The sequence below is a fragment of the Oncorhynchus clarkii genome, chromosome 16, assembly GCF_045791955.1.
Source record: "Oncorhynchus clarkii lewisi isolate Uvic-CL-2024 chromosome 16, UVic_Ocla_1.0, whole genome shotgun sequence".
Taxonomy (NCBI): domain Eukaryota; kingdom Metazoa; phylum Chordata; class Actinopteri; order Salmoniformes; family Salmonidae; genus Oncorhynchus; species Oncorhynchus clarkii.
The window spans coordinates 11,657,378-11,676,759 of NC_092162.1; the positions used below are offsets into that span (position 1 = coordinate 11,657,378).

General features: G+C 46.0%; 1 protein-coding gene across 1 annotated transcript in view; it reads right to left on the reverse strand.

Annotated features, from left to right (window-relative positions):
- Positions 1–19,382, reverse strand: part of LOC139367956 (neurexin-1a-like) — an 84,032-nt gene that overhangs the window by 10,237 nt on the left and 54,413 nt on the right. Inside the window, exons 13-23 of the mRNA XM_071106377.1 lie at positions 15,256–15,459; positions 12,886–12,912; positions 9,656–9,778; positions 9,223–9,372; positions 8,226–8,457; positions 7,884–8,074; positions 7,527–7,700; positions 5,849–5,968; positions 5,593–5,774; positions 5,127–5,298; positions 3,718–3,807 (exon numbers count right to left, since the gene is read on the reverse strand). Coding sequence (XP_070962478.1) covers positions 3,718–3,807; positions 5,127–5,298; positions 5,593–5,774; positions 5,849–5,968; positions 7,527–7,700; positions 7,884–8,074; positions 8,226–8,457; positions 9,223–9,372; positions 9,656–9,778; positions 12,886–12,912; positions 15,256–15,459 — 1,665 coding nt within the window. The remainder of the gene's footprint in view (positions 1–3,717; positions 3,808–5,126; positions 5,299–5,592; positions 5,775–5,848; positions 5,969–7,526; positions 7,701–7,883; positions 8,075–8,225; positions 8,458–9,222; positions 9,373–9,655; positions 9,779–12,885; positions 12,913–15,255; positions 15,460–19,382) is intronic.

Here is a 19,382-nt window from a genome sequence, read left to right on the forward strand (position 1 = left end):
CATAGGCGTCGTCGTGTGATGATAATACACACATTAAGCATGATGTTAATGAGTTGTAAGCATGGTGTTAGGGTGTTGTAAGCATGGTGTTAGGGTGTAGTAAGCATGGTGTTAGGTTGTTGTAAGCATGGTGTTAGGTTGTTGTAAGCATGGTGTTAGGGTGTTGTAAGCATGGTGTTAGGTTGTTGTAAGCATGGTGTTAGGTTGTTGTAAGCATGGTGTTAGGGTGTTGTAAGCATGGTGTTAGGTTGTTGTAAGCATGGTGTTAGGTTGTTGTAAGCATGGTGTTAGGTTGTTGTAAGCATGGTGTTAGGGTGTTGTAAGCATGGTGTTAGGTTGTTGTAAGCATGGTGTTAGGTTGTTGTAAGCATGGTGTTAGGTTGTTGTAAGCATGGTATTAGGTTGTTGTAAGCATGGTGTTAGGTTGTTGTAAGCATGGTGTTAGGTTGTTGTAAGCATGGTGTTAGGTTGTTGTAAGCATGGTGTTAGGGTGTTGTAAGCATGGTGTTAGGTTGTTGTAAGCATGGTGTTAGGTTGTTGTAAGCATGGTGTTAGGTTGTTGTAAGCATGGTGTTAGGTTGTTGTAAGCATGGTGTTAGGTTGTTGTAAGCATGGTGTTAGGTTGTTGTAAGCATGGTGTTAGGGTGTTGTAAGCATGGTGTTAGGGTGTTGTAAGCATGGTGTTAGGTTGTTGTAAGCATGGTGTTAGGGTGTTGTAAGCATGGTGTTAGGTTGTTGTAAGCATGGTGTTAGGTTGTTGTAAGCATGGTGTTAGGTTGTTGTAAGCATGGTGTTAGGTTGTTGTAAGCATGGTGTTAGGTTGTTGTAAGCATGGTGTTAGGGTGTTGTAAGCATGGTGTTAGGTTGTTGTAAGCATGGTGTTAGGTTGTTGTAAGCATGGTGTTAGGTTGTTGTAAGCATGGTGTTAGGTTGTTGTAAGCATGGTGTTAGGTTGTTGTAAGCATGGTGTTAGGGTGTTGTAAGCATGGTGTTAGGTTGTTGTAAGCATGGTGTTAGGGTGTTGTAAGCATGGTGTTAGGTTGTTGTAAGCATGGTGTTAGGTTGTTGTAAGCATGGTGTTAGGTTGTTGTAAGCATGGTGTTAGGTTGTTGTAAGCATGGTGTTAGGTTGTTGTAAGCATGGTGTTATGGTGGGTGTTGTAAGCATGGTGTTAGGTTGTTGTAAGCATGGTGTTAGGTTGTTGTAAGCATGGTGTTAGGTTGTTGTAAGCATGGTGTTAGGTTGTTGTAAGCATGGTGTTAGGTTGTTGTAAGCATGGTGTTAGGGTGTTGTAAGCATGGTGTTAGGGTGTTGTAAGCATGGTGTTAGGTTGTTGTAAGCATGGTGTTAGGGTGTTGTAAGGTTGTTGGCATGGTGTTAGGTTGTTGTAAGCATGGTGTTAGGGTGTTGTAAGCATGGTGTTAGGGTGTTGTAAGCATGGTGTTAGGGTGTTGTAAGCATGGTGTTATGGTGTTGTTGTAAGCATGGTGTTAGGGTGTTGTAAGCATGGTGTTAGGTTGTTGTAAGCATGGTGTTAGGTTGTTGTAAGCATGGTGTTAGGTTGTTGTAAGCATGGTGTTAGGTTGTTGTAAGCATGGTGTTAGGTTGTTGTAAGCATGGTGTTAGGGTGTTGTAAGCATGGTGTTAGGTTGTTGTAAGCATGGTGTTAGGTTGTTGTAAGCATGGTGTTAGGTTGTTGTAAGCATGGTGTTAGGTTGTTGTAAGCATGGTGTTAGGTTGTTGTAAGCATGGTGTTAGGGTGTTGTAAGCATGGTGTTAGGTTGTTGTAAGCATGGTGTTAGGGTGTTGTAAGCATGGTGTTAGGTTGTTGTAAGCATGGTGTTAGGTTGTTGTAAGCATGGTGTTAGGTTGTTGTAAGCATGGTGTTAGGTTGTTGTAAGCATGGTGTTAGGTTGTTGTAAGCATGGTGTTAGGGTGTTGTAAGCATGGTGTTAGGTTGTTGTAAGCATGGTGTTAGGTTGTTGTAAGCATGGTGTTAGGTTGTTGTAAGCATGGTGTTAGGTTGTTGTAAGCATGGTGTTAGGTTGTTGTAAGCATGGTGTTAGGGTGTTGTAAGCATGGTGTTAGGGTGTTGTAAGCATGGTGTTAGGTTTTTGTAAGCATGGTGTTAGGGTGTTGTAAGGATGGTGTTAGGTTGTTGTAAGCATGGTGTTAGGGTGTTGTAAGCATGGTGTTAGGGTGTTGTAAGCATGGTGTTAGGGTGTTGTAAGCATGGTGTTAGGTTGTTGTAAGCATGGTGTTAGGGTGTTGTAAGCATGGTGTTAGGGTGTTGTAAGCATGGTGTTAGGTTGTTGTAAGCATGGTGTTAGGTTGTTGTAAGCATGGTGTTAGGGTGTTGTAAGGATGGTGTTAGGTTGTTGTAAGCATGGTGTTAGGGTGTTGTAAGCATGGTGTTAGGTTGTTGTAAGCATGGTGTTAGGTTGTTGTAAGCATGGTGTTAGGGTGTTGTAAGGATGTTAGCATGTCATAAGCGTGTTGTTAGCAGGGTGTAAGCATGTTGTAAGCATGTTGTAAGCATGTTGTTAGCATGTTGTAAGTATGTTGCAAGTATGTTGTTAGCATGTTGTAAGCATGTTGTAAGTATGTTGTTAGCATGTTGTAAGCATGTTGTTAGCATGTTGTAAGTATGTTGTTAGCATGATGTAAGCATGTTGTAAGCATGTTGTTAGCATGTTGTAAGTATGTTGTAAGTATGTTGTAAGCATGTTGTAAGCATGTTGTTAGCATGTTGTAAGTATGGTGTAAGCATGTTGTTAGCATGATGTAAGCATGGTGGTAGGGTGTTGTAAGGATGTTAGCATGTCATAAGCATGTTATTAGCATGGTGTACACATGTTGTAAGCATGTTGTTAGCATGTTGTACATTGTTAGCATGTTGTTAGCATGTTTAAAGTATGATATGGGACATGTACTGTGGAGTGTGAGACTGGAGAGAGAGAGGAGGAGAAGAGGAGGAAGGAGGATGAGAGGAAGAGTAGGATGAAGAGAGAATAGATGGGATAGCCGAGAGACGGTTGCTGTGGAGACGCATCATGAGAGAGTCATCATGTTGACATATCGATTGATTATCCTCAAATATGGTTATTACAGCCTTAAGAAGCCCAATGAAGGAAGCATTATGAAGACATATGAAGCTCTATGAAGCACACACAGGTCATAGCTTTGTCTCTGGTCACAGTTAAAGGGAGTTCAGGCATTTAAAGGAGCTCTGCTGAGGGTTAAGAGGTCAATTTGAAACAAAACAGTGCATTGAACATCTCTCAAGTCTTACATGTAATATCTGGTTCTGAACTTTACTTTGACTATACAGATTATGATGTTAAACATTGATATATGCTTTAGTGAACACTTTAAATGTTTACAATTGGAGAAACAATATTATGAAAAATCTTAAACAAGTACATTTTTATCTGTATTAGTTTCACATTTATTCAGATTAATCTTCCCATTGTCCGTTTAACCTGGTATTATTACCTCTCTCTTTATCTACAGTTTACAGTAAATTACTGTATTACAGAACAGTACAGTTACACTACAGTTTACACAGTCTGACAATATTATACTCTAACAGTTACTATAACGTTTAAACTTAGTTATGGATTTATCATTTTAGATGTTAGTTGATGGTCACAGTTTCAACTTCCTTCAGGTTGACTTTTAGCTGAAAGTTTAAAGGCATTTTAATGATGTTTTTACCTTTGTCGAGTAGCCAATCGTCAACTATTCGACCGAGCCGATAGGGGATTCTCTGTCTAGCGATGGCCAGGCGCTCGTTATCAATGTTGCCTTTAATTTAAAGATGAAAACACAGTAATTACACCTGGCACAGGAGCTGGACAACAAAATAAACAGCCATGAAGAGAAAGTCAAAGTCCTGACCAAGGTCCTGTCGGTCCGAACATTGTTGCTGTGTCATTAACTTCAATAAGAGTTACGTTCATGAGCAGCAACCAGCAAGCAGACATCGACTTTCTGTTCTTGGACTTTGATTTAAAGAGACATTTAAACAGTTACTTAACATCTGAGAGACAGGAGACAGCTCTGACTGGGTTTAGAGAGTTTGATAAAACAAGAGAATAATAATGATAATCACTGTTAAAGCTAACAGATCAACCTTCATACACCTCTGTCTAGTGTTTAGCATTTTAGCTAACAGATCAACCCCCATACACCTCTGTCTAGTGTTTAGCCTTTTAGCTAACAGATCACTGTCTGGTGTTTAGCCTTTTAGCTAACAGATCAACCCCCATACACCTCTGTCTAGTGTTTAGCCTTTTAGCTAACAGATCAACCCCCATACACCTCTGTCTAGTGTTTAGCCTTTTAGCTAACAGATCAACCCCCATACACCTCTGTCTAGTGTTTAGCCTTTTAGCTAACAGATCAACCCCCATACACCTCTGTCTAGTGTTTAGCCTTTTAGCTAACAGATCAACCCTCATACACCTCTGTCTAGTGTTTAGCCTTTTAGCTAACAGATCAACCCCCATACACCTCTGTCTAGTGTTTAGCCTTTTAGCTAACAGATCGCTAAATAACTCCTGAAAATATATGATTAATACTTAAGATAACAACAACAATATAAAATGTTTAAAAACCCAATGCTAAAATAAATACAATCAGTTTTTCCTCTTCGTTTCCCCTCCAGTCTAGTTAATACATTTACATTTTTATTGTGTTGCTGTTTGGCCAAATGCCCCAACGGCTATTATTATTTTCTTTTTTTAATAAATCACAACTGCTATCTGTATTAAATGTTTTCATTTAAGTGTCACACTATTTAACATAGCAACATACATGACCAGTTATGTCAGTACAGACTCCCTGGAATCAAGGCAACAGCGGAAGTGTAACTACATATTTCTTTTTTTATGTTTAAACAGGGAAAACAACATCCTAAAATACACATTTGGTCTTCAGCAAGTCATAACACAAGTGGTAATAGTAACGTAGTATGATGTAGTATTAACATAAGCAACATCTTTACATTAATACTGATAGAAACAGTTACGATACATAGTCACTTCCTTTAATTCAGGAAGAAGGCGAAGCCCTGTCATGTGATTGGCTGTGACAAGCAGGTGTCGGCTGTGGTCGGTCCCTACCTGAGGGGTAGCGCTCTATGATTGGCAGGTCGTCCAGCTGCAGGGTTGCGTTGCCTCCGCTGCGGGTAAACCGAACTATGTGGTACTTCCCATCATTAACGGATTTAGCAGTCTCTTCAATGTTGATGTCATCTGTCCCCACGTTAAACACTACCCGAATATTTCCTTTATCCTGGGGAGAGAGAAATGGAGAGACATAGAGACAGAGAGAGAAACGGAGAGAGAAATGGAGAGACATAGAGACAGAGAGAGAAATGGAGAGATATAGAGAGAAATGGAGAGACAGAGATAAATGGAGAGAAATGGAGAGACAGAGACAGAGAGAGAAAGAGAGCAAAATAGCAAGAGAGAGAGCGAGAGAGAGAGAGAGAGGATAGGAAGAGAGAAAGGTTTATAGCTGGTATTGTAGCAGAGTGCTCAGGAGGACAGAGTGCAGTGATTCTGTAGAGGTCAGTGTAGTCTTTACTATCTGTAGCTGTAGGTAGTCTCCCAGTCCCGAGGCGCTGTCAACCCGTAGCAGAGTAGCGTGTTTCTGCTGTGTGCTGAAGCCCAGCGCCAGCCGGTCAGCCCGTGTGCTGGGGCGCTCGTTAGGAGGCCAGGTGTACACGATCACACCCCCGTCACGACCAAAGATATAAGTGGTCCCCGCTGTGGACAACAAATTGGCTCAAAAAGGAAGTAGTAAACAGGAAATAGGACATAGGAAATAACAAGTGACTCACCGTCATTGCAGAGCGGTCCCCCGAATGATGTCATACTGCAATCACAGCTAAATCCCTCCCACTGCTGTAAACACACGCCCTGACTGGCGCAGGAGTCTTCCTGACAGGTAGTACTAGGACCTGAAGAGCCAAAGAGACAAATCCTTCAGCTTCTTCACGAGAAAAGCTCATGTCAACCAGAGAATGCTGAAGGTAACAAAATAATCCGAATAAGCCCTTAAAAACTCTGGATAGGTCGACAACAGCCAAGGCAAAAACCAGATTCATTCACATTTGAAGTGAACCCATTCCTTTAAGAGTTGAGCCCTTTTGGATTGTTGAATTGTTATTACAATTCACTTCACATCCAGCAGCTGTCTGTCCATGAGGTTGGCCAGCCATAGGCTAGATACAGGGAGGGGTCAAACAGAAGAGGGTGGGGTTAGAAGTAGGGGGTGGGATTAGAATCATGCTTCCAAGTGACAGAGGTGAAGAGGGTGTGTTCTAACTTAAACAGGAACGATGTCGCTGAGGGGAAGATGTCCCTACGGTGGCATGGACAGGTCATGTCAGAACACACCACACACACACACACGTACCTGCAAGAGTGTAACCGAGGTGGCTCGCGTGATGAGTCTTGCCTGAGACCTGAACACATGCATCAGCTCCCTGAGCTACTGCCTAGCCCTAGACTTTAGCTCAGTGGGTTAACACAGTCTTGTGGTGTGCAGGAGACTCAGGTTCAAACCCAGTTGATCACATGAATACACACAGACACGCACACACAGAGCGATCTACCTTGCAGGTCAGCTTTCGTCAATGCAACTTTTGTCAGCCAAAAAGAACGACAAGCAAAATATGTTAGATGGTTAGTAAAAAGAAAGCATAGAAATGCCTGTGATAAAACAAACAGTTAGAGAGAGAGAGAGAGAGAGAGAGAGAGAGAGAGAGAGAGAGAGAGAGAGAGAGAGAGAGAGAGAGAGAGAGAGAGAGGGGGAAGAAAGAGAATAGAGAGAGGAGAGAGAGAGGGGGAGGAAAGAGAATAGAGAGAGGAGAGAGAGAGGGGGAGGAAGAGAATAGAGAGGAGAGAAACAGGGGGAGGAAAAGAAGAGAGAAGGGAGAAAGAGAAGAGAGAGCGAGAGAGGGGGAAGAAAGAGAATAGAGAGAGAGAGAGAGAGAGAGGGGAAGAAAGAGAATAGAGAGTGAGAGAGCGAGAGCGAGAGAGAGAGGGGGAAGAAAGAGAATAGAGAGAGGAGAGAGAGAGGGGGAGGAAAGAGAATAGAGAGAGGAGAGAGAGAGGGGGAGGAAGAGAATAGAGAGAGGAGAGAAACAGGGGGAGGAAGAGAAGAGAGAAGGGAGAAAGAGAAGAGAGAGCGAGAGAGGGGGAAGAAAGAGAATAGAAAGAGAGAGAGAGAGAGAGGGGAAGAAAGAGAATAGAGAGAGAGAGAGACAGAGAGACAGAGAGAGAGAAGAGAAAGCCAGATGCCAAAGCAAGGGGGATAATCTCCAACATAATAAAAACAGAAATATAAATAATACAAATAAAAACAGCTGTTAGCTGGAGCAAGAAGTAGAATAATAAAAACAATTAGCTATGATCTGCAATCGTAAAAGGGGGAGGTCCTGTTATGTGTTTGTCTTCCTAGACTTTTTTGTGTAATTGCTAATGGTGTGTGTGTACCTGTGTGTGTGTGTGTACCTTCACAGCCCCTCTCCACCTGTCCGGTCGTAGCAAGGGCGTCGGCCAGCAGGTCGGGTAATCGGCCGTTGAGGTCGACGGTTGCTAGGCAACCCTGGAAGCCTTCGCGGGAATGGACGAGCTTGGGAAGGTCACGGTACATCTCTTTAGCCACGCCCCCTACGTACAGGTCACCTATAGGAACACAGCACAGCTTGAGTGGCAGCTCCTCGCTCCATACCTGGGTCTCGCTTAGCTGAGACAAGAGACAAGGGCTGAGAGACTCCATACATAGTACACAGGTATTATGGTATGTACAGTATGTGTGTATGTGTCTGTGTCGATGTGTGTGAGTTTATGCGTGTGCATGTGTGTTACCTTTGAGATCCAGGTTCTTGGCCCCCATAGTGGTCTGTGTGGTGACCTTGGTGTCTATCTTAACAGTGTGCAGGTTGTTGGTGTCTCTGGATATGAGGACGTTGTGCCAGTGGTTGTCATTCAGAGGAGAGTTGGAGTTCCCTTTGATCAGGTGAGCCCCGTTCCCCAGGTCGGACACATAGTGGAGGTAGCTGGGGAGGGAGGGAGATTAGGAACGTTAGAATATGAACTTTAATACCTGAGTAGATAGTAGATAGATATCTAACTCTGACCAGTCCTTTCATCAAGTGGAATCATCTCCTCTGTTCAGTAGCAGTAGTGTATAGACACACAGGTAATTACCCTTTGACCAGCTCCACCACTATGAAGTCGTTTCCGTCTCCTCTGTTGTAGAGTACGAGTCCGTCAGGGGAGGTGGTTTTGAACTGGAGGAACAGGTGCATGGAGTAGTAGGCCTGGAGCGTTGGCAGGGTCACGTAGCTCGACCGTGACCTGAACGTCACTGGGTCCGCCACGATGCTCTTATAACCAATCACAGCGTTCAGCTCGCAATAGTCGATGTCACCGTTCTTACCTAGGATCGAGATGATCAAGGATGAGGTGTGTGTAGTTGTGTACGTACGTGTAAGGTGCTGTGTTTGGGATGAGTTACTTACTTAAAACACTAATGTATTACATATTACTTGTTACATTTAACTAAAGTAACGCGTTATATTACAATATTACAATGAGCAACGTCAGCTTTGATCAGTAGTTGCTCCTTTCGTCTGTGGCGCTGCCTTGCTAGTCTACAAGTACGGCTCAATCCGTCATATCTAGTGTAAGCCCAATGTCTGTACAGCTAACCTATCTTTTCATTCAAAATCTGTCTCTCGAGCCGCCAGATCTGGTCACAGTCCGCATTTACAGGGACCCATAGAGACGTATAGAGGGCACTCTATGGGCTTTGCTACCACAGAAGCGTGTTCAATGGCAAAGATCAGAGACGCGCCATCTATACGTTTCTATGGACAACAGCTGTCATGACATTTCTCCAGCCTTTCTCCGCTCGCTCGACAACTAAATGAGGAAACAAGTCGAGATCGGCTCATGGAAACGCGCCCGTTAAGAGATATGATTGTGAAAGTAAGGCACTCGTTGTTTGACAAAGTAACTGTAGTAATGTTACTCAGAAAAGTAATCTGATTATATAACATGTTACCACCAACACTGGTGTGTGTGTGTGTGTGTGTGTGTGTGTGTGTGTGTGTGTGTGTGTGTGTGTGAGGTGTGTGTGTGTGTGTGAGGTGCGTGTATGCGTGTGTGTGGGTGTGTGTAGGTGTGTGTACTCTGTCCTTACAGAGGTCTACATAGGGCATCCCATTGAGAGTGAGGCCCTGCAGGTGCCCTATGAAGTTGGAGGGCACAGCGGGCATGAAGCGCTTCTCCGTCACAATGCCTGTCTCCACGTTGTGGAACTCCAGCTGGGTGTGGTCACCTGCCATCTGACCTGGAGGGGTTAGAGGTCAGGGGTCAGGGGAGAGGTTAGCAGACCGGGGTCAAATACATTGAAGCACTTGAGGTGCACTTGATTTAGCTTCACCGGAGTGCAGGGTGAGTGTTTGCACTTTTGGGACTATTCCATTGGCTACATTGGACCAGGTCAGCTAAATACAAGACACTTGGGCTTGAATGTACTTGAACAATGTCTGCAGGTTATGGGTTTGAGGTCAGGGGTTAAGGTTAGGACTGAAAGGTCAGGGTTGACAGCGTTGGGGGGTTGCTATGGTTACCTTCTACAGATTGCAGGTCGTCGACGGTGAGTTTGAGGCTTTTCCCGCGTCGCACCACTCTGACAGTGTGCCACTCATTATCATTCAGCCCCAGCCCTGCAAAGATGGTCTCTGGACCCTTACCTACACACATTCCAGTTAGTTAATATACACATACACCTTACGCACACCCACACGAAGGGTTAACACATGTACACATGCAGGCACGCACGCACGCACGCACAAACACACACACACATTCTCCACCCTGTCTCCTGCCAGTGTCCTACCCTATCTGACCACATGGTGGCACTAGATACTCAGCTCTGTAGCAAGAGGGACATGGAGCAGTAGTACAGCAGGAGGAACTCTCTCCTTCCCCTTTTCTCTCCTTTCATCCCTCTCTCTCCTTCCCCTTTTCTCTCCTTTCATCCCCCTCTCTCTCTCCTTCCCCTTTTCTCTACTTCATCCCCCTCTCTCTCCTTTCATCCCTCTCTCTCTCCTTCCCCTTTTCTCTCCTTTCATCCCTCTCTCTCTCTCCTTCCCCTTTTCTCTACTTTCATCCCTCTCTCTCTCTCCTTCCCCTTTTCTCTCCTTTCATCCCTCTCTCTCTCCTTCCCCTTTTCTCTACTTTCATCCCTCTCTCTCTCTCCTTCCCCTTTTCTCTCCTTTCATCTCTCTCTCTCTCCTTCCCCTTTTCTCTACTTTCATCCCTCTCTCTCTCCTTCCCCTTTTCTCTCCTTTCATCCCTCTCTCTCTCTCCTTCCCCTTTTCTCTACTTTCATCCCTCTCTCTCTCTCCTTCCCCTTTTCTCTCCTTTCATCCCTCTCTCTCTCTCCTTCCCCTTTTCTCTACTTCATCCCCCTCTCTCTCCTTTCATCCCTCTCTCTCTCCTTCCCCTTTTCTCTCCTTTCATCCCTCTCTCTCTCTCCTTCCCCTTTTCTCTACTTTCATCCCCCTCTCTCTCCTTTCATCCCTCTCTCTCTCCTTCCCCTTTTCTCTACTTCATCCCCCTCTCTCTCCTTTCATCCCTCTCTCTCTCCTTCCCCTTTTCTCTCCTTTCATCCCGCTCTCTCTCCTTCCCCTTTTCTCTCCTTTCATCCCTCTCTCTCTCCTTCCCCTTTTCTCTCCTTTCATCCCTCTCTCTCTCCTTCCCCTTTTCTCTCTCCCTTCATCCCTCTCTCTCTCCTTCCTTTTCTCTCCTTTCATCCCACTCTCTCTCTCCTTCCCCTTTTCTCTCCTTTCATCCCTCTCTCTCTCTCCTTCCCCTTTTCTCTCCTTTCATCCCTCTCTCTCTCTCTCCTTCCTCTTTTCTCTCTCCCTTCATCCCTCTCTCTCCTTCCTTTCCTCTCCTTTCATCCCTCTCTCTCTCATTTTCTCTCTCCTTTCGTCCCTTTCTCTCTCCTATTTTTCTCTCTCTAGTTTCTGTTGAAGGCGATCTCTGGGGAGTGTTTGTGAGTCTCTTTCCCTCTCACCAGGATAGACCAGAGTGTCAGTGTGTGTAGGGGGGGGGGGGGGGGGGGGGGGGGGGTGATAAGCTATAGGAGGAATGAGAAGATGAGAGGTAAACAGCCTGACAGATTCAGCTGTGGGAAATGGCAGCACCATGACACACACACACACACACACACACATATTGCCACGTGTGAGGTCTCTGTGTATATGCATGTGTAGGTGAGGTATGTGTGAGTGTAGGTGACTTGTGTGTGTGTGTTAGGTGTGATTAGTTTTCAGGAGAGGACAGAGGGCTCCCCTGAGGAGTCTCAGCTGTGCTCTGGGCACAAGTCTCTCATCCCATTACCATGGATCACTGCCTGAGATTGGTGGTTTTTTTTTGTGTGTGTGTGTGTGACAGCACACTGTTGGGGTGAATAGGCTGATGTGAGAATGAGGCAGTGATCCATGCCAACCTGAGAACAGCCATGACACACACACACACACGCACACACATGTATACACACACACACACACACACACACACACACACACACACACACACACACACACACAGGACATGAAATATGGTAATGGAAGAGTGACTAATTTGCGTAAAAAATAGTCTACCGATGGAACTTATACAAATGAAATGTATGTAATATTGTATTTACTGAGTTGTACGAACTCTTGTCATGTTTTATAATCAACTCCTCATATTAAGCTCTTTCAATGGCAGTATTTTTTTTTACTCCAAATGGCTGATAATAACTCATAATGGCTGATCATTACAAAATTATCATTACAAAATCATAATAACACCTTTTAAGGTTTCTATGCTTATGAAAAGCATTATGTTACATACTGCCGATAGACATAGACAAGTTGTCTAGGTATGTTCCCATGGCAACACCTTCTCCCTTTGTCAGTACCAGGATGCCGTCATAGAGTCGTCTTCCGTGGTGAAAGGACAAACACACATACACAGAGCTCGACTCACGACAGCCTACAGACAAACAAAGCACTCAGAGGGAGGGAGGGGTGGATGGATAGATGGCTGGATGGAGGAAGGGAAGAAAAAGGATGGAGGGGTAGAGAATCTTTCATTTTCAGCATGAAGGAGATATAATTATCCGGAAGCCCTGAGAAGCTTTCAGTCCATCTCCATGACGGAACTCCACACCTTCACACTCCTCTGTACACCTCTCTCAGTCTCTTTTTCCTTGGCTCTTCTCTCTCTTCCCTCTGTACCTCACCCATTTTCCTGTTCCCCCTCTCACCTCATTCACTAACACCCCCCCTTTTTCCTGTTCCCCCTCTCACCTCATTCACTAACACCCCCCACCCCCCCTTTTCCTGTTCCCCCTCTCACCTTATTCACTAACACCCCCCCACCCCCCATTTTCCTGTTCCCCCTCTCACCTCATTCACTAACATCCCCCCCTTTTTCCCGTTCCCCCTCTCACCTTATTCACTAACACCCCCCATCCCCCCTTTTTCCTGGTCCCCCTCTCACCTCATTCCCTAACACACCCCCACACCCCCTTTTTTTCCTGTTCCCCCTCTCACCTCACCCCCACCCCCCCTTTTCCTCACTCTGTCTTTCCTCTCTTACATTATCTCTAAAATGGCTGCCTTAGTAACCCTGGACTCTAGCAGAATCAAACACACAGTCATACACACCAGCGCACACAAACACACACAAGTTCTAACACACACACACACACACACACACACACACACACACACACACACACACACACACACACACACGTTCTAACACACACAGAGGTAGTGTGAGATGGAGCGTGACTTACTGGCGGTACAGTTAATCCTGATACAGTCTGGAGGGAGAGCAGAGCAGAGGGTTAACACTGCACAAAGATACAACTCCACGCGCTGGGGACCAACACACCAACACACTCCACACACACACCTCACTGAGAACACACACTCTCCCTGCCTTCTGAGGGCAAGCTGGGAGGAGGTTATTGGCTAATCAAAGCAGAGGATAGGGCTTTCTGCTATCTGCTCTGAGCGAATGACATGGTAGCACTGGGAATCCAGCAAATAAGATTGATGGTTCTCTGAATTGTCTTGCTCTGTAATTGGCTGAGGGAGAGCGAGAGGTCTCAGTGTGACATGTGTGTCATTGGCTACTCTGGTCAGAGTGACAGCCTCCGTGACCATAACATCAATAATATCAGGACACTGAGGTGGGCGTGGCCCCAAATTTCTGTCACCGAGCAACAGAGCACCAAATCCCGCCCCTGGTAGAGCAGAGGAACATGGGAGGTCAGAGGTCATGGTTCCCATAATACCCCAGGTGTGTCGGGTGTCGTCAACCACAGCAGAGACGCAGATGCTACAGCCAGAGACCAACACACACCCCTGCATCTATTGGTGAGTGTGTGTGCGTGTATATTTGTGTGTGTGTGTGTGTGTGTGTGTGTCTCTGTGTGTGTATTTGTGTATGTGTGCAAGTGTTTGTGTGTGTGTCTCTGTGTGTATTTATACATGTGTGTGTCTGTGTGTGCGCGTGTGTGTGCATGTCTCTGTGTGTGTATTTGTGTATCTCTGTGTGTGCGCGCGTGTGTGCATGTGTGTGTGTGTGTGTCTCTGTGTGTGTATTTGTGTATGTGTGTGTCTCTGTGTGTGCGTGTGTGGGTGCATGTGTGTGTCTCTGTGTGTGTATTTGTGTATGCGTGTGTCTCTGTGTGTGCGCGTGTGTGTAGGGGTGCAGTGGTCATCTGGGAGTGAGCAGGGAATGCAGCCTCGGACCAGGAGGACCAACCCTCTGTTCAACAATACACACACCAAAAACACAATACAGTACAGCAATGTAAGAGTGTATGTGTGTGTGTGTGTGTGTATGTGTGTGTGTGTGTGTGTAATAGCAGATCTTGGTTTAGCTCTATGTACATGTGCTCTGCTTTCAGGTTATGTTTGAGTGTGTGTGGGTATAGGCCTACTGTGTACTTAGGTTTACAGTGTGTGGGTATAGGACTACTGTGTGCTTAGGTTAACAGTGTGTGTAACTAGGTTGACAGTGTATGTGTGTGTGTAACTAGGTTGACAGTGTATGTGTGTGTAACTAGGTTGACCGTGTATGTGTGTGTAACTAGGTTGACAGTAGTGGTGTGTGTAACTAGGTTGACAGTGTATGTGTGTGTAACTAGGTTGACAGTGTTGGTGTGTGTAACTAGGTTGACAGTGTTGGTGTGTGTCACTAGGTTGACAGTGTATGTGTGTGTAACTAGGTTGACAGTGTTGGTGTGTGTAACTAGGTTGACAGTGTATGTGTGTGTAACTAGGTTGACAGTGTATGTGTGTGTGTAACTAGGTTGACAGTGTTGGTGTGTGTAACTAGGTTGACAGTGTATGTGTGTGTGTACCTAGGTTGACAGTGTATGTGTGTGTGTAACTAGGTTGACAGTGTTGGTGTGTGTAACTAGGTTGACAGTGTATGTGTGTGTGTACCTAGGTTGACAGTGTATGTGTGTGTGTAACTAGGTTGACAGTGTTGGTGTGTGTAACTAGGTTGACAGTGTATGTGTGTGTGTACCTAGGTTGACAGTGTATGTGTGTGTGTAACTAGGTTGACAGTGTATGTGTGTGTGTAACTAGGTTGACAGTGTATGTGTGTGTGTAACTAGGTTGACAGTGTTGGTGTGTGTAACTAGGTTGACAGTGTATGTGTGTGTCACTAGGTTTACAGTGTATGTGTGTGTGTAACTAGGTTGACAGTGTTGGTGTGTGTAACTAGGTTGACAGTGTATGTGTGTGTGTACCTAGGTTGACAGTGTATGTGTGTGTGTAACTAGGTTGACAGTGTTGGTGTGTGTAACTAGGTTGACAGTGTATGTGTGTGTGTACCTAGGTTGACAGTGTATGTGTGTGTGTAACTAGGTTGACAGTGTTGGTGTGTGTAACTAGGTTGACAGTGTATGTGTGTGTGTACCTAGGTTGACAGTGTATGTGTGTGTGTAACTAGGTTGACAGTGTATGTGTGTGTGTAACTAGGTTGACAGTGTATGTGTGTGTGTAACTAGGTTGACAGTGTTGGTGTGTGTAACTAGGTTGACAGTGTATGTGTGTGTCACTAGGTTTACAGTGTATGTGTGTGTGTAACTAGGTTGACAGTGTTGGTGTGTGTAACTAGGTTGACAGTGTATGTGTGTGTGTACCTAGGTTGACAGTGAGTCGGACACGCCCCCCGTCCAGCTCCAGTCGGAGCGTGTCGGCTGAGTTCCGTGATGTTGTTGCCATGAGAACACCGTAGGCCCGCTGGGAGCGAAAACGTAGCGACACATCCTCTGCTTCGGTGTGCATCGCTACAGGCAACTGGACCTTCATAAACTTACTACCATCATAGGATAGGATGGTCGCATCTAGAGAGGGAGGAGGAGGGAGGAGGGGAAGATATTAATATCAGGCAGTGACCAGTCCAGACCAGACCAGTCCAGATGAGACCACATCAAAGCAGATCAAACCAGTGTCTCCAGTTTGACTTAAATTCTAGAAAATATTCAATTCAAAACTGTTTTCTGCTGAGAGAGAGTCTGTCTCTCTGTCTGTCTGTCTGTCTCTCTGTCTGTCTGTCTGTCTGTCTGTCTGTCTGTCTGTCTGTCTGCCTCTCTGTCTGTCTGTCTGTCTGTCTGTCTGTCTGTCTGTCTGTCTGTCTGTCTGTCTGTCTCTCTGTCTGTCTGTCTGTCTGTCTGTCTGTCTGTCTGTCTGTCTGTCTGTCTGTCTGCCTCTCTGTCTGTCTGTCTGTCTGTCTGTCTCTCTCTCTCTCTCTTTCTCTTTCCATGGGACACCATTGGTGGCGAAAACAAGAGAACAGGGAGAGAGAGGTCTCACGAATACTAATGAGCTCAGAGTGTGTGTGTGAATAAGTGAGTGAATTTCAGAGGGAACCGTAACAGTGAGTGCTCAGTAAAGCGAGCAAGGAGAGAACGGAGAAGAGAGAAGGAGAGAACGGAGAAGAGAGAAGGAGAGAACGGAGAAGAGAGAAGGAGAGAACGGAGAAGAGAGAAGGAGAGAACGGAGAAGAGAGAAGGAGAGATAGGGAGAAGAGAGAAGGAGAGAACGGAGAAGAGAGAAGGAGAGATAGGAAGAAGAGAGAACGGAGAGAACGGAGAAGAGAGAAGGAGAGAACGGAGAAGAGAGAAGGAGAGAACGGAGAAGAGAGAAGGAGAGAACGGAGAAGAGAGAAGGAGAGAACGGAGAAGAGAGAAGGAGAGAACGGAGAAGAGAGAAGGGGAGATAGGGAGAAGAGAGAAGGAGAGAACGGAGAAGAGAGAAGGAGAGATAGGGAGAAGAGAGAAGGAGAGAACGGAGAAGAGAGAAGGAGAGATAGGGAGAAGAGAGAAGGAGAGAATGAAGAAGAGAGAAGGAGAGAACGGAGAAGAGAGAAGGAGAGATAGGGAGAAGAGAGAAGGAGAGAATGGAGAAGAGAGAAGGAGAGAACGGAGAAGAGAGAAGGAGAGAACGGAGAAGAGAGAAGGAGAGATAGGGAGAAGAGAGAAGGAGAGAACGGAGAAGAGAGAAGGAGAGAACGGAGAAGAGAGAAGGAGAGAACGGAGAAGAGAGAAGGAGAGATAGGGAAAAGGTGGGAGAGAGAGAAGAAGGGAGAGGGAGAAGGAGAGATAGGGAGAGGGGGAAGGAGAGATAAGGAGAAAGAGAGAGGAAGAAAAGCTAAAATGCTAATGAATCCTCATTAACTGGAGGTTAGCCTGTTACATCATGATAACATAACTAACACCCACACAAACGCACACATACACATACATGTGTATGTGTGCGTTGGAGTAATTTCTTAACAGCTGACTAAATGAAATGAGAAAATGGTGCTTCAGCAGAGCACCTGAGAGAGAGGGGGGAAAGAGAGAGAGAGGGGGATAGAAAGAGTGAGAGAGGGGAGTAGAGAGAGAGAAGGAGGGGGTAGAGAGAGAGCGGGTAGAGAGAGAGAGAGAGAGAGAGAGGGTAGAGAGAGAGAGGGGGCAGGGAGAGAGAAGGAGGGGGGTAGAGAGAGAAGGGGGGTAGAGAGAGAGAGAGAGAGAAGGAGGGGGGTAGAGAGAGTGAGAGAGGGGAGTAGAGAGAGAGAATGAGGGGGTAGAGAGAGAGCGGGTAGAGAGAGAGAGAGAGAGAGAGAGAGAGAGGGGGTAGAGAGAGAGAGAGGGCAGGGAGAGAGAAGGGGGGTAGAGAGAGAAGGGGGGTAGAGAGAGAGAGAGAGAGAGAGAGAAGGAGGGGGGTAGAGAGAGAGAGAGAGAGAGGGGGTAGAGAGAGAGAGAGGGGGGGGCAGAGTGAGAGAGGGGGGTAGAAAGAGTAAGAGAGGGGGTAGAGAGAGATCGGAGGGGGGTAGAGAGAGAGAGGGGGTAGAGAGAGAAAGAGAGGGGGCAGAGAGAGAAAGAGGGGGGTAGAAAGAGTGAGAGAGGGGAGTAGAGAGAGAGAAGGAGGGGGTAGAGAGAGAGCGGGTAGAGAGAGAGAGAGAGAGAGAGAGAGAGAGAGAGAGAGAGAGGGGGTAGAGAGAGAGAGGGGGCAGGGAGAGAGAATGAGGGGGTTAGAGAGAGAAGGGGGGGGTAGAGAGAGAGAGAGAGAAGGAGGGGGGTAGAGAGAGAGAGGGGGTAAAGAGAGAGAGAGAGGGGGCAGAGTGAGAGAGGGGGGTAGAAAGAGTGAGAGAGGGGGTAGAGAGAGATCGGAGGGGGGTAGAGAGAGAGGGGGTAGAGAGAGAGAGAGAAGGGATAGAGAGAGAGCGAGAGGGGGGTAGAAAGAGAGAGGGGGTAGAGAGAGAGGGGGCAGAGAGAGAAAGAGGGGGGTAGAAAGAGTAAGAGAGGGGGTAGAGAAAGCAAGAAGGGGAGAGAGAGAAAGAGGGGGTGTAGAGAGAGAGAGGGGGGGGGGGGGGTTCTGTACGTTAACACTAAAAGCTTAATACCTAAAATGTATCATTTGAAAGTGTGGGTTAACAGCTCCAATCCAGATGTTGTTGGTCATTACTGAGACGTAGTTGTGAAGCCAGCAGCATACCACCCTTCATCCCACTGCTGACTTGCTTCTGAAGCCATGCAGGGTTGTTCCTGGTTGGTCCCTGGATGGGAGACCAGATGCTGCTGGTCCCAATGCCCCAAGGCAGTGACTGGGGACACTGCCCTGTGTAGGGTGCCGTCTTTCAGATGGGACGTTAAACGGGTGTCCTGACTTTCTGAGGTCATTAAAGATCCCATGGCACTTATCGTAAGAGTAACCCTGGTGTCCTGGCTAAATTCCCAAGCTGTCACTTAATCATCCCCAGTTTACAATGGGTTCATTCATCCCCCTCCTCTCCCCTGTAACTATTCCCCAGGTTGTTGGTGTAAATGAGAACGTGTTCTCAGTCAACTTACCTGGTAAAATAAAATGGAAGAGTGTTTTGAACACTGAACACTTTCTATTTGTAACTTTTTCCGGCAAGACAGATCTTCCAAAGGTGGTGGAGCGGCAATCTTTACCAAGGAACACCTTCAGTGCTCGGTTGTCCACACCAACTCCACCAAACAATTTGACTTGCTGGTTTTAAGCATTAAGCTTTCAAACAGCTCTTTGTTGACTGTTGCTGGGTGTTATCATCCTCCATCAGCACCGGCCTGTACTCTACCTGCCCTAAGCTCTCTCCTGGCCCCTTACACTAAGTCTGAATCTGTCCTGCTAGGTGACCTGAACTGGGATATGCTTAAACCACCTGACCAAGTCCTAAAACAATAGGACTCTCTAAATCTATCTCAGATTATTACCAGTCCCACAAGGTATGACTCCAAACACCCAGAGAAGGCTACTCTCCTCGATGTTATCCTCACATAGACACTTGCTAAATAACTTTAATGAGCCGTCCTCCATAACCTGGCCTCTGTAAATTGGTATTGGTATCTTCTGTCGAAGACGCTTGGACTTTCTTTTTTGATATTTTCAGTAGTATTGTTAACATGCACACCCCCATAAAGAAAATGAGAATTAAAAACAGGTTCAGTCCCTGGTTCAACCGTGATCTGGCAGAGTTATTCCACCTCAAGAACATAATTTGGCAAAAGGTTCGGTACACAAATACTCAGGCTGTCGTTCAGGCAAATGAGAAATAAGTGCACTCAGGCTGTCTGGAAGGCCAAAGTTAGTTCCTTTAAGGAGCAGTTCTCTCTCTGTGGGTCTAACCCCAAGAAGTTCTAGAAAACACTGGAGAATAAACTCTCCTCCTCACAGCTGCCCATGTCCCTTAATGTTGATGATGTGGTTGTTACTTAAAAGACGCGTATGGCTGAGCTATTTATTCACCACTTCATTAAAT